At 39.8% G+C, this 14,304-nt stretch overlaps 1 protein-coding gene across 2 annotated transcripts in view; it reads right to left on the minus strand.

The window, feature by feature from the left end:
• The window catches only part of SGK1 (serum/glucocorticoid regulated kinase 1), a 111,651-nt gene that overhangs the window by 62,629 nt on the left and 34,718 nt on the right, over positions 1 to 14,304 (minus strand). For both annotated transcript variants that reach the window (XM_069599266.1, XM_069599270.1), the window contains exon 2: positions 4,267 to 4,482. In XM_069599266.1, coding sequence (XP_069455367.1) covers positions 4,267 to 4,482 — 216 coding nt within the window. The remainder of the gene's footprint in view (positions 1 to 4,266; positions 4,483 to 14,304) is intronic.

Below are 14,304 nucleotides of genomic sequence, written 5' to 3' on the forward strand. Positions count from 1 at the left end.
ACAACACTCCAATCGCTTAGGTATGTCTTTGATGTGATCCTTCTGGACTGTAGTTTCTCATCAGCCTCTTTCTCATCAATCCTACCTGCCTTCTGTTTTTCAGAGATTCTTATCCATAGAATGGCATACCTTGTTTTCTAGCACTATTATAATTTAAAATGTATGTGTGTGTGTGTGTGTGTGTGTGTTTTCTGTTGTTTAAGGGAAGAAGAGATGACATTAAATGTTCAGGCTGCCATCTTGATCCAATCCTATGCTTTCCCTCACACCAGATTTCCTTCCCCTCTGCCACTCCCAAACACTCCTTTTTTGGGACTTCCTCGTTGCCCAGTGGCTAGGACTCTAAGCTCACAATGCAGGGAGTCCAGGTTCAATCATTAGTTGGGGAACTAGATCCCACATGCTGCAGTGAAGATTGAAGATCCCACATGCCACAACTTAAGATACATCATAGTCAAAGAAATAAATAAATAAAAATAAATTTAAAAGAAAAACTAAACCAAAACACTCCTTTCTTGTTTTCCAGCTAGGAAGATCTGGATATTGGAGGTGCTGTGAGAGAGAAGGTGCAGAATAGAATTTATGAATATGCTTAATCAGCATGCACCCGTTGAAAACCTAGTATGGTTTCCATCTCTTTAAGAACTAAAAGATGACTTCAACTTTAGTTCCCCTGGCATGCATATTCAGTAACAGCATACACAGCTCTATGTTTAAGGTCCTTTTTCCATCTCATTCCCAGAAAGGTCTGTTTAATAAACAGTCCCTTTTTAGACAGCACTGCTAATAATATCACGATATTGTTTTTCTGAGTGATTTACTGGCAGTACATATATCCCAGTTTCTTCCATGGAAAAGACACATTTAAAGGCCACTAACTAGACAGTTGGCAAGACCTGGCACAAACTAACAGCAGTATATATTTTACTGATATTTTGGCCATTAAAGGTAACACTTAGACTGTACTATTTTTAAAGTCAGAAAAAAAAAAACCCCTCACAATTATTCATAAAAGACTTGTGCTTTGTTAGCTTTCTTATTTATTTGAAATCTTCTCACCTCATTTTCTATGCTTTATCTTTATACATCAAATATTGTTTTTTTCTCATTTATAGGTCATCAAATTCCAACCACAAGATTTCAGACTAAAAAGGGCTTTAGAGTTAATTAGGTTAGGCCAATCATACAGTGTTTAAGAACTTTTGTGACATGTTCAAGTTCATATATTGACCTTGGGGCCGAGCTATAGCAGAATGTGGGTTGCTTGACTCCAGAACACTATATGTAAATTTATGTTTACAGAAGACTTTTTAAACCCCATCTCATCTGCAAAGTACCAAAAAACTCCTAGGAAGAATCTTGATGGCAAGCATGAATAATCTTAGTTTTCATAGGAGGGGACATTGAGCAGGAAGGATGAATTGATGACTTGCTTAAAATAATCCACATCAGGAGTTGTTGGGGACAACTGGAGATAGTCACTACCAGGCCTCCATGTCTAACAGCCTCTCTGTCTCCTCAGCACACATCTCCACTTCCTAAAAGGACAGAGGTGACTTCTCAAGGAACTATTTCATGGTTTAATTCCTAAAGAACACAAAGTATAGCTTTACCTTTTTAATTTTTTTGTAGAATCTTAGTTCCCCAATGAGGGATTGAACCCATGGACCTGGGAGTGGAAGCGTGGTCTTAGCCACTAGAATGCCAGGAAAGTACCTAGATTTATTTTTAGACTGTCAAAATATAAGTGTCTCTTTGATTTGTGATGACCTTAAGAAAAAAACCCACCTAGTCAGAACCAGGTTGTTGTTCTTTAGTCTCTAAGTTATGTTTGACTCTTTTTGTGACCCCCATGGATAATATAGCCCCCCAGACTCCTTTGTCCCATGGGATTTCCCAGGCAAGAATACTGGAGTAAGTTGCTATTTCTTTCTCCAGGTGATCTTCTCAGGGGTTGACCCCACTGTTGTCTCCTGCATTGGCAAGCAGATTCTTTACCACTGAGCCTCCAGGGAAGCCCGAGTCAAACCCAGGTAATCTATTGCAGATTGGAGACTGAGTCACCTATAATCCTGGATGAAGTAAAATAAAAATTCCTTTCAGTTCTTTGTTTATTGTTTCTTCTTGAGTAGAATTTCATTTATTCATTAACTTAGCTCTACTCCCAACAGCTGGGCATTTTAGTAGGCCCTCCAGTAAACATTTAGGACTAGCCATTTGGGCTCTGTATAGGATTTGCAGAGCTCTCTCTCTGCCTTTGAGTCATGAATAGTTCTTTAGACTCTAAGGAGTTGGCAAACTCTTTTTAGACACTAAGAGTCCAAGAGTCTGCAAAGTATGACTGGTGGACCAGCCACATATTTTTGTAAATAAAAGTTTTATTCGAACACAGTCAGGCCCATTCATTTGTGTGTTATCTATGGCTGCTTTTCCTACAAGGGCAGAGCTAAAGCAGAGTGACAGAGACTGTATGGCTTACAAAGCCTAAAATATTTGCTCTCTGAATCTTTACAGAAAAAGTTTGCCAATCCTTGCATTTAAAACCTATTTATTGCCTTTTATGATTAACATGGAGTTGAACCAGTGACTAACTAAAAAACAAATTTGTTGTTGTTGCTATTTTAGTTGGTAAGTCCTGTCCAATTCTTTTGCCACCCCATGGACTATAGCCCACCAGGCTCCTCTGTCCATAGGATTTCTTATGCAAGAATACTAGAGTGGGTTGCCATTTCCTTTATGAGGGGAAACAATAAATGCCTTGTGATAAATGTTAGTAGATCAGCAAACTTCGAACCTACGCATGGAAGTCTAATTCAGTGCTATAGATTTACAGGCTTAGCTAACATGTACATCAGCAAACATAAACAATAATGATTTCTATTTGCATGGCACTTCATAGAATGTGAAATATTATACATATATCTCATCTGATATTTCCAATAACCCTAAAAAGAAGGGTCTTACTTTTTCATGAGGTAACAGTTTCAAAGATATTGTCTTTCTCAGGGTTAAAAGGAATTCAGATTCAAGCCTTTTTATCTTTATTTTTTAGCAGCTAAATTGATTTATTTATCTCTGCAAATTTCTGACTTAAAAAAAAAAGGAAGGAGGAGTTATTAACATTTATCATTTTATGATGCACTAACTTGAAATAATATAGTGGAAGATTATCTGCAATTAATTGTACTTTGTATTAACATGTCCTGTTTTCTTACTGTTAGGTTTTTATGTCAGTAAGTTAGTAATAATATAAATATATAATCTGATGGTTTAAAAACTCAAAATAGATAAGACTAATTGAGTTTTAAGTTAAAAATACAATATTAAATCTTTGAAATCTTAGAACTATGAAATAAATCAGTTATTTGGCTTTCTTGAATAAGAGAGATTATTATACCACCCCCCACCCCCACCCCTGAAAAAAACCTCATGGAGTGGTATAGAAAAGTTAAAATATAAGTATATATGAAAACTTATTGATAAAGTTCTCTGTTATGGGTCAAATCATGTTGAGCAAAAAATATTTCAGTGGTGGTTACAAACTTTAGAAGACTGTTATATCTCCTGCATCGTACAAGAATTGATCTCTGTGTGATCAAACAACTTAGGAGCAACTTCTAGTTGACCAAAACACTGCTGTATCAATCTTGGAATAGCATAAAAAATGAAGACTACCTATTGGATGATTCCAATGGATGGTATCTGGGAAAGACAAAACAATGGAGAGAGCAAAAATATCCATGGTTGACCAGGAGTTGGGAGAAGAGAGGGATGCTTAAGTGGAGAACAGAGGGTTTTAAGGGCAGTGAAACTATTCTGTATGATACTGTAATGATGGATACACGTCATTATACATTTGTTCAAACCCATACAATGTGCAACATCAAGAGTGAACCCTTGTGTAAGCTATGAACTTCCGGTGATGATGTGTCCGTGTAGGTTCATCAGTTGTAACAAATATTCCACTCTGGTGGGGAAGCAGCTAGTGGGAGAGACTGTATGTCTGGGGTTAGGGAAGGTTTGGGAAATCTTTATACCTTCCTCTTGGTATTGCTGTGAACAGAAAATTGCTCTAAAAAGTAAAGTCTTTTGAAAAAATAGCTAGTACAATGAGCTAACACAGGCCACAATTCTACATTCTCCTCAGAAGCTTTACAAATGTGCATTAAAAAAATAATAAATTTCAAAGCATACTCTGGAACAGATACAAAAAAACACACAAAGACCTAGAATCCTTTCAGGAGAATGGATCCACAGCAAACTTACTTCACACCCGGATTGAGTTTCCCACGAACATGACTCCTTCTCTTGAGAGAGAACCCCTCTTTGAAAAGCATGGTCTCCCAGGCACGTCTGACACAAGGAAGGCTCAAAGTCTGGTTCCCCTGGTGGCATGTGCACCACCGAGGGGCCTGTGTACTTCAGGCTGGGACTCTGATGCTTGTCCACACTGACCATTGGGCTCTTGATCCATCTTCGTACCTACAATGTGCAAAGGAAAGAAAAAATGTGTTTTACCTACTTTGATGTCTAATGGGGCAATGGTGGGAAATTTGGTGGGATGGACACTCTTGAAAGGAGTCTCTCCACTTCTCTATTAGATCTTAATCCAACTCCATCAGTGCTGGCTAGTCACTTACCCAGAGTGTGTGGTTTTTGGCTGATCATTTCAACTTACTGAGACTGTCTCCCCATCTGTAAGATTCGGGGAATAATATTTCCTCTGAGGTTGTTGAGCCAGATGTTAAAATATTTGAAAATGTCCAAGTGTTTTGCCTGGCACACAGTGTTGAGTAGGTGCCAATTTTACGTTGACTCTTACTAGTATGTTTATGTTGACAGAATGATAGTCACAAATGTCTAAGGTGAGTTGCTAGGTATTGTAACCAACCAGAGAAAACACTAATGCCAGAGCTTAGGATCTAACTGCTGCTAAATGAATTAATACATATTTCACTACTGTAAAAACCCGATTATAAACAAAGTTGCTCCTGGCTAGGAAATTATCTCACTTTTTTTTTTCTTAAAGTTTTAAAACTCACCACTTCCCTTACTTTCATGTAGAATTCTTGTAGAGAGAGAGAGAAAAAAAGTAAAGCTATTCTAACATCAAAAGGATAAAATTTATGGGATTTCCCTGATAGTCCAATGGTTAAGAATCTCCTTCCCAGTGAAGGAGATGAGGATTCAATCCCTGGTTGAAGAAATAAGGTCCTGCATCCCAAGGGGTAACTAAGGCCACACACAACTAGAGAACGCCTGTGCACTGCAACAAAGACCCAGTGCAGTCAAAATTTAAAAAAAAATTTTAAAGGATAACACTTATATAGCACTTTAAATACGAAAGGACTTCCCTGGTGGCTCAGACGGTAAAGCGTCTGCCTACAATTCAGGAGACCCACGTTCGATCCCTGGGTCGGGAAGATCCCTTGGAGAAGGAAATGGCAACCCACTCTAGTATTCTTGCCTGGAGAAATCCATGGATGGAGGAGCCTGGTGGGCTACAGTCCATGGGGCCACAAAGAGTCGGACACGACTGAGTGACTTCTCTCTCTTAAATACAAAAGACACTGTTCTTGTATTTAACAGGCAAAGTTTTGTTTAATCCTCAGAATAGTCTTACATGACAGGTATTATTACTAATCCCATTTTGCAGATGAGAAGACAGAGGCACAGAGAAATGAAGCAAGTTTCTCCAACACACAATACTGGTGTTAAGCAAAGGCAGGACCCAGCATCCTGAATCCAGAGTTTACTGCTTTACAAGCATGCAGTTTTAACAAGTACTGGGGTACTTTATGACTTGTCATCAAGTGCTTGAAATTTATCCTGATTTAATATGTCTTTTTCATGTTCTTTGAAACTCCAGAGGATTCTTTTATAGTTAAACAATTGGTGAAAATAGTGTATACTAAAAGGATGAAAAAAATAAAATCATAGTACTCAATTTTAGTCAGTAATGCTGACAACTAGATTTTTAAATTTTTTTTAAAAAGTACTGAGAATAAACTAAAATTGTAATAGCATAAGAATGTTTAAGCAATTTGATGGACTATTATGCCATCACTAAAAATAAATATTGTAAAGACCCTGGGGCAACATGAAAAATGTTTAGAACGCAATTATACGAAAAAAGCCAAATACAGAATTGTTCAATCACTATAATTGCAAATGTAAAAATACATGTACTATCTATAGCCAAAGCTATAGACAAAGCAAGAAAGTAACAGGCAAAATAGAAACTGATATGTTTCCTGTTAGGATCATGGATGCCTTAGTTCTCCTTCTTTTTACAGGGTCCTATTCTTTAACTTTTTTTTAAAGAATAATTTCTTTTAAAGTATATAAGAATCTCAAGCAAATAAAGTCACCGTATTTCTTTCTTTGGTTACATATGTATCTTTTAATTGTTTTATGTATAGGTAGTCTTTCAAATGCCATTTAAAATAATCTTTTTACATTTACTATCCTAATGTTAACATTGGGAAGATTTCCATCAGTATTTCTTGCACTCTGGGGCCCCATAAGCATGTTAGTAGGTGCATTCAAAGTGTTTGTTTGATTCACTGATGAAAGTCTAAATGAAACTCTCAAAGTTAAAGACTACAGTAGAAACTTTCTTCCTGATGATAGTACCAAATGTGTTTTTGATCAATCTAAAAAGTACTAAATTTCATTAGAGATGGAAACTATTTTTTATTCTTCTTCAGAGAGATTTGAGCTTGAAGTTTGGTAAGGGTTCCTGATTAGTTGCCAACCCTGTATTTTAATATCAGTCTATTCTGGCTGACTTTCAATGTCTCTTTTGCCAAGTAGATTTAACTTAGGGGTTACTATGAATAGAATTTTAAACAGATTTATCGTCATATAAATTTGTATGACCTTACTAAGAATCTAGGTGTATTGAAATATAAGTTTCATGTTTATGGACCATGATATCTAGACTAAGCCTTATGCAATATGGTCTTACAGTTGCTCGATGTATAGTGGAAGAATTTCCATGTGATGGAATCTAACTTTTCATTAAGTTACAGAAAAAAAAAGGAGGGTGGTTTATAAAGGGACAAGAATTTAGAGACATCTCACTTCAGAGAATACAAATGATCTGTGAACTTCTGTATGTTAGAAATCATAGGGATTAAGAGTCACATAAAGGACTGTCATTTTGTTTGATAGCAGCTAAGAATTTCCAAAATGGTTTAGATGACTGAGCATAGGCTGTCAAACAACCCATTCGTTGTTGTTTTTCAGTTGCTCAATCAAGTCTCATTCTTTGCGACCCCTGCAGCGTTCCACACTTCCCTGTCTTTTACCATTTCCCAGAGTTTGCTCAAACTCATGTCCATTGAGTCAGTGATGCCATCCAATCATGTGATCCTCTGTCGCCCCCTTCTTCTCTTGCCTAGAATCTTTCCCAGCATTAGGGCCTTTTCCAATAAGCTGACTCTTTGCATCAGGCAGCCAAAGTATTGGAGCTTCAGCTTCAGCATCAGTTCAACAAATATTCAGGGTTGATAATTTGAGAGTCGAAAGAGACCCAAAGATGTTAGCAATTTGTCCAAAGTCACAATATAAATTATTAGGTGGGAAAAATGACACATCTTAGCTTAAGCAAGTCAGTTTCTACTAGCTTCTACTAGGATATAAGCCAGCAAACTCAGTGCCTTCAGAGGCTGGCAAGAACAGGAAACCTGTAAAGTCTTAAGACTAGGGTATAAAAATAGGGAGTGTTGGAGATTGTGGCAAACTAGGAGCGCATGCTTGCTAAGGGTTCTTAAACTTAAATTTTAAAAATGAACAAATAAACAAATAAAACCCCCAAGCAAACAATGGTGCCCAAATAAAGCCCTAGTCAAATATACCCTACACCTTCAAGGATCACTGCTTGACCCTCGAAGTTATTCTTTCAACTAGAGTATGTTTGGATAAAATGCTATGAAGTAGAAATAAAATGATTTGGTATCTTCTAACTTAAAAAGAATCCAGTAACTTCCACTCAAGGGTTTCTCACTCACTGTTGGAGACCAGCTATGAGTCAGGCATAATCTAGTCACTGAAAATTTACAAGTCAGATCCCCCAAAACTTACCCTCATGGAGCTCGACTTATGACTAAAAGAATAAATTTATTTATTAAGGGAATAAATTATTTAAATAAATAATAAGGGGGGAAGTAAAGCAGGGAAGAATGATCAGGCTCATAGGGGATGGGAGGATATGGGATTTCTGGGGAAAGATTCAAGCTGTAAAGCTGAATGAGTTGGAAACTTGAAACCAATAACCATATTCTGCTGAAGTCTTCCAGGGAAAAAGCCCAGTGACTTGCCAGGATCTACTTGCGATGCATGTGTCATATTCCTGGGGCTTTGGTTATTAGAATCTATTATATTTCAAGTAAAGTGAAAGTGAAGTGAAGCCGCTCAGTCATGTCCGACTCTTTGCCACCGCGGACTGTAGCCCACCAAGCTCCTCCATCCATGGGATTCTCCAGGCAAGAATACTGGAGTGGGTTGTCATTTCCTTCTCCAATATTTCAAGTAAACTAACTGAATATATGATTTCCTCAAGTCTTCTCAGAGGGAGTGTTTTGAGACTTAACACCTCGCCCTGGGGACAGGGAGTGAGTGAGTGACATTTCATTAGAAAGGTCTCCGATTCCAAATGACCTACAACAAATTAACCCCCTGGAGTCTCACAGACACGGGACTAGGACCCTCCCTCTCTTTCCACAGAGAATGTGGAGAGGAACGTTTATAACTATTGCCTTTCTCCAGAGCCGTTAGGCGAAAAGGTGTTTTAAAAATAGACAAAGTGATACATTTTGTAACAGGACGGTGACTGACAGCAATCGCCTGCTTTGTCTAGAAATGGTTTATCTCCTCTGGCTAAGCCCTCATCCTGGCTTCCGCCTGTCCCTCCACACTATTCCTTTACACATTTCATTGCTCTGGGGCTTCCCCAGCGGTCTTCTTGGCCTGATCCATGATGCGGTTGACGATGTGTGCTTGAGCCTGAGAGAACGGCTGGACCGGGGGTGAGTACACGGGCCCTCCCTCCGGCCGTGGACGCAGCAAGGTGCCCTCCAAAACTGCTGAGTGCAGAACCTCTCCGGGGGCCCCGAGGGACTTCCAGCTACAAGCGGCCTATTGTGTTCCTTCAGGCGATGAATTGCACTGCTGGAGGGAGTCGCTGACAGCGAGTGGCTTGGGGAGCCCCTCAGAGACCTGTCACAATGGCTCTCGGAAAACTGGAGCAGCTGCGTGTGTGAGAAAAATCAATGCCCGGATACAGGCTGCCGTCCCGGCTTCTAGGCCACCTGGTCCTGGTTTTATTCAGAGTCACACACCCGTTTGTGGCTAGCCTTGTAAACAAACACACACTGAGGGTGAGACATCCTTCTGACCCTGGACGAATCGGGAACTCCCTCACTTGGGGTTTCTGGAAGCCTGTTCTCCAAACTGCGTGAGATTTTTTAAAGCAGCAATTACCTCTCCAGACAGCAGGGTCAAAGAGGAAAGCCTTTTAACCTCCCAGCTACTCTTGCTGAACAGTGTGTATGCAAAATATTAAGCCAATTTCTTAGCTAAATCAGTCTGTCCTGGTTTTGTTAATTTACTTGAAAAAAAAAAAAAAATCTCTACAAGCAATAATCCCTGACTAGAAAATCACCAGATGGGATTAAAGAGATTGGCCAGCTTTGATGGATTTTCCACTAGTACTTTTTTCCCATTACAAAGTAGTAAACAGATATTATTCTTAATTTACCATGTTTAGCCGATAATGATGTCAACTGATGCAGAACCATTATAGAGTGTTCAGGTACTTATCTATGAATTCACAAGGCAGCATCATTCCTTTTGTTTGTTCCTTTAAATCTAAGAGAACTTTGATGTTGGACACATATTTTAGCAATTTCCGGAGGGGTGTTTTTTATTACAGAAAACGGACTGTTTGTATGATGCCACCATAACCTTCAATTCAGATATATTCAAGCAAATTTTCCAGTAAAATTATTTGAATAATTCAACTGATCATGAAAAGAGATCTCCGCACCGATTCCTTTTCCAGAGGGGTGCCTGCCAACAGGCTGGTTATGACATTAATGTAATTCAGGAGAAGGATCCTGGAAGGCAAATTCCTCTCACTTTGGTGCCTGGGGCTGCTTCACAGCATGAGTTCTAAAATATAACAGGGCTGTGAGACAAGGTCAGTGATATTAATCTGATTTCTTCACTTCAGCTGTCTGTGGTCATCATCTAGCTTTTATTTCTTTGAACATCTGTAGTGTTTATTTCTTATATAAAACTATGGTATTCTGGTGCTTCCCTGGTGACTCAGTGGTAACGAATCTGCTTGCCAGTGAGGAAGACATAGGTTCGATCCCAGGTCTGAGAAGATCCCACGTGTGTCACAACTCTTGAGCCTGCACTCTGGAGCCTGGGAGCCACAACTGCTGAAGCCCGAGCAATCTAGAGCCTGTGCTCTTCACCAAGAGAAGCCACGGTAATGAGAAGCTTGTGCATCACAACTAGAGAATAACCTCTACTCGCTGGAACTAGAGAAAAGCCCAGGCGGTAATGAAGAAGATCCAGCACATCCTAATAAATAAATAACTTTTTAATTAAAAAAAAAATGGGACTTTGATGCTCACTGGTTGTTATCCTGTGTCATCTGTCTCACTGGAGCATAAGGGGGAGGACAACATCTCAGGCTTCTTTTTGATTCCACAGAGGCCAGTCTTAGGATTTACAAATAGTAGGCAATAGAAACAGGAATTGTTTGATTATTTTTGGGCCGTAACTATATTTATTCCTTTATACATCTTAACACTACTTTGCTACCGTCCTCAATCACTTGTGCTCTGCATAACTATTTCCCTTACAAGGCAACAGCTCCGTAGAGCAGACTCCATGAGAAGACAGACTGGCTTCTGGAATTCCCCATCCTTTCATGCCATCACCCTTGGGACTTCCCAGTCCTTTCTTCTCAGCACTGACCAAGGTAACTGCATCCTGTTCTAGGTTCTCAGGGTCTCCCCCTGTGTTTCCCCAGACCTAGGCTAGGGGTGGTGTGGTGGGGAGGATGAAGGGGGAGAGGCAGCAATGAGAACGCCCACATCTCTCCATTCTGTTCTACACTGTTACCAACACCCTCAGATCTGTCTCCTGCTACAGCTGCCAGCTGCCCTTTCTACCAGCATGAGGTTGTGAGGATTCAACACCAAACACAGTCCTTACACTTCAGCTCTGTAAATCTCCTTCCTCCTGCTCCCTATTGAGGACCCCACCCCATCCCATCCCACCCACCAAGCTTTAAATAGAAATAGAAACAGCTCAGAATTCACTGACCTAAGTCATTCTTTGGAAATGGGGGTGAAGTTTTTTTCAGTCCTTTAAATTCTGGGACTGAGATTTTAGTTTTGAATTAGTCTTTCTTGGATTGAGAAAATTAAAAGAAAAAAAGACAAAAACAAGAGGAAGTAGAAGAGAATTATTTCAGGTAATATCTGTAAAGAACAGTATGTGCCATGTGCTTTTTGAATTGAAAAAATAAGACTCAGCAAAAATGGCAAGGCTGGGCTGATCCCCCGGAAAGAACCTGGCTAGCCTGGCCACAGCTAACCCACCCACACATGCTTTGGCTCCTCTGATAGTCCCCCGTTCCAGGATTTTTTACTTCTCTCTTGGCTACTGTCTCCTAGCATATTGTTCTTGCAATATCTCTAAAAAGCCATCAAACTAACTAAACACATAAGACCACCTTTTCACCCACCAACCTCCTGGTCCTAAAAACTCTTTCACCACCACTGCAGCCCTTTTCCTTCTTAGCTAAGCTGCATGAAAACACCATCTCCATCTCTTTACCTTTCATTTAATCCTCAACCCATTGCAATTTATCCATTAAACAAGTGTTATAGATCACTTTATATTTTCTGGGACTAAAGGGAAGAATGTGACAAAGAGTCTTATTCCATTAAAACAAGTTTTTACTGAGATGCCAACAAACTTCATTCCCAGATACAATGGATCCTTCTCAGTAGTTAACCTGGTTGGCAAACTGTAGCATTTAATGGTTTTAACAAAAGTTCAACTCTTCCGCCTGGCATTATGCTAGGTAGTGAAGACACAAAGAAATATAATTGCTTGAGTGACCTTTGAGTGTAGTTGCTTGCATTTCAGAGGGTACCGCCCCAGGAGCCTGTGGCTTATCACATCATAAGATGTGTTAATGTAGCAAATAGTTAAAAAACATGAGCTCTAGAGCCACACTTCCTGGCTGCAAAGCCTAGCATCACTGCTTAGGCAACTGGTTGAGCCTTCTCAAAGCTCAGTTTCTACATCTGTAAAATGAAGATAATAGTAATACCAATCTCATCAGGGTTTTGTGAGGACTAAATGAGATAATGCAAGTAAACTCAGTACTTGGCACTGGGTGAACACATGATTACTATATTAACTATTATAATTATGGTTCCAAGCCCTGAGAGAGTTTTATATAAAGTGCCATGACAGAAAAAAAAAAGGGGGGGGGATATTTGGCCCATTTCTCCCATTGGGAGAAAACAAGGAAGGCTTCCTGGAGGAAGTGATGGTTAAACTGAGTCTTAAAGGCTGAGTTAAAGGAAGCCAGGTGAATTGAAATAAGGATACTTCCAGGAGAGGATGACAGAAGCCAAAACACAGAGATAAGAATCTGCACAGGATGTATTGAAAATAAGGCCAAAAGGAGAGGCAGGAACTGAAGCTTAATAGAAAGGCTGGGTCGTGAGGTGATGAGTGGTCACTGAAGTACTTAAGCAGGACAGTGGCATGGTCCAGTGTATCTTTCAGTGCAGTACGAAGGATGATTTGAGCCAGTCTAGAACACAAGTTGGAGAACGAAATGGCAACCCACTCCAGTGTTCTTGCCTGGAAAATCCCAGGGACGGGAGAGCCTGGTGGGCTGCCGTCTATGGGGTCGCACAGAGTCGGACACGACTGATGTGACTTAGCAGCAGCAGCAGCAGGACACAAGTATCTGGATGAGTCAGGAGTCGTTGATTAGAAAAGAAATAATAAGGGCCAAAAAAGAAGAGTAGCAATGCAGGTGAAAAGGGGGAATGAGTCAGCAAATCACTCTATCAGGCAGCTCTCAAGTCTACAGCCTTTTCTCCATCTGAGAAACATGATTTTATTGTCTTTTATCTGATTTCTTCAAGCCAAGCCCTAAATAGCCTTGACCCTTTAATCCATTCTTACTGAAACCAGGCATTTTTCCAAATGCAAAAGCTAATCTTGTCCCAGCTTTAAACTCTTCAGTGGTTTCCCCACTATGGCAGCAGTGGCTTTCAAACCTGTTTGGTAAGGATGGAAGTGCTGTAAGAAAATGCTGTAGAGTCCCTGGTGGTCTAGTGGTTAGGACTCCACACTTTCACTGCCATGACCTGGGTTCAACCCCTGGTTGGGGAACTGAGGTCCCACAAGCTGCAGGTGCAGCCGAGAGAGAAAAAAGGAAAGAAGAAAATCCTGTGCACATACACATATATAATAATGTAGAGAGATAAAACTGAAACAATTGATCTACCTCCAAACTTACTCTTTTTAGATGAAATGCCCTTTTTCTACTCTAATATATTCATTTAAAATACATAGTAAATGATGCAACCCACTGACAATTCATGACCCACTAACAGGTGACACAAATTGATGAACACTCATCTAAATGGTAAAGTCTAAACTCCATGGCCTGGGATGCCAATTCCCCTAAGATCTGGATTCTCCTTTCCCATCATGCCCCCAGTGCATCCAGTTCATCCGCCATGTCATTCAATTTGCAGATGCCTTAAAGACTGGTTTCTTAAGTCATTAACTGTATACAAACTCGTTCCTCCAACCCACCTTGTCCATCTGGCTCAGCCTTGCTAAGTATCACACACTTGGGACAGTTGGCTATTGTCTGACTTCTCACCACCCGTTGATCCACTAGGGTATTTATTTGTTCAAATGGAAACACCCATTCCCTCTGGTTTACTTGTCTGTTTCTCCTACTAGAATGTGAGTTTCACAAGGAGAAAGACACTGTTTTCTCCTTTATTCATTAATGTAACATTTACAAAGTTTCTTTTGTGTGTTCCCTCTTCCTAAGCCCACCCCCTCCCCATTTCCTGTCGGCCTTGACTTTGAGCTGAAGCTTCCAAGGAAAGAGGCTCACTATTATGCCCCAGAGAACCGATCCCAACATATAGTAAGTTATAAAGAAATATTTCTTTGTTGGCTTAAAGCCTGATACCATTTAAGGCACAGTGAAGAAAAAATAAGAAGCAATTG

This window comes from Ovis canadensis, chromosome 8, assembly GCF_042477335.2.
Source record: "Ovis canadensis isolate MfBH-ARS-UI-01 breed Bighorn chromosome 8, ARS-UI_OviCan_v2, whole genome shotgun sequence".
Classification (NCBI taxonomy): domain Eukaryota; kingdom Metazoa; phylum Chordata; class Mammalia; order Artiodactyla; family Bovidae; genus Ovis; species Ovis canadensis.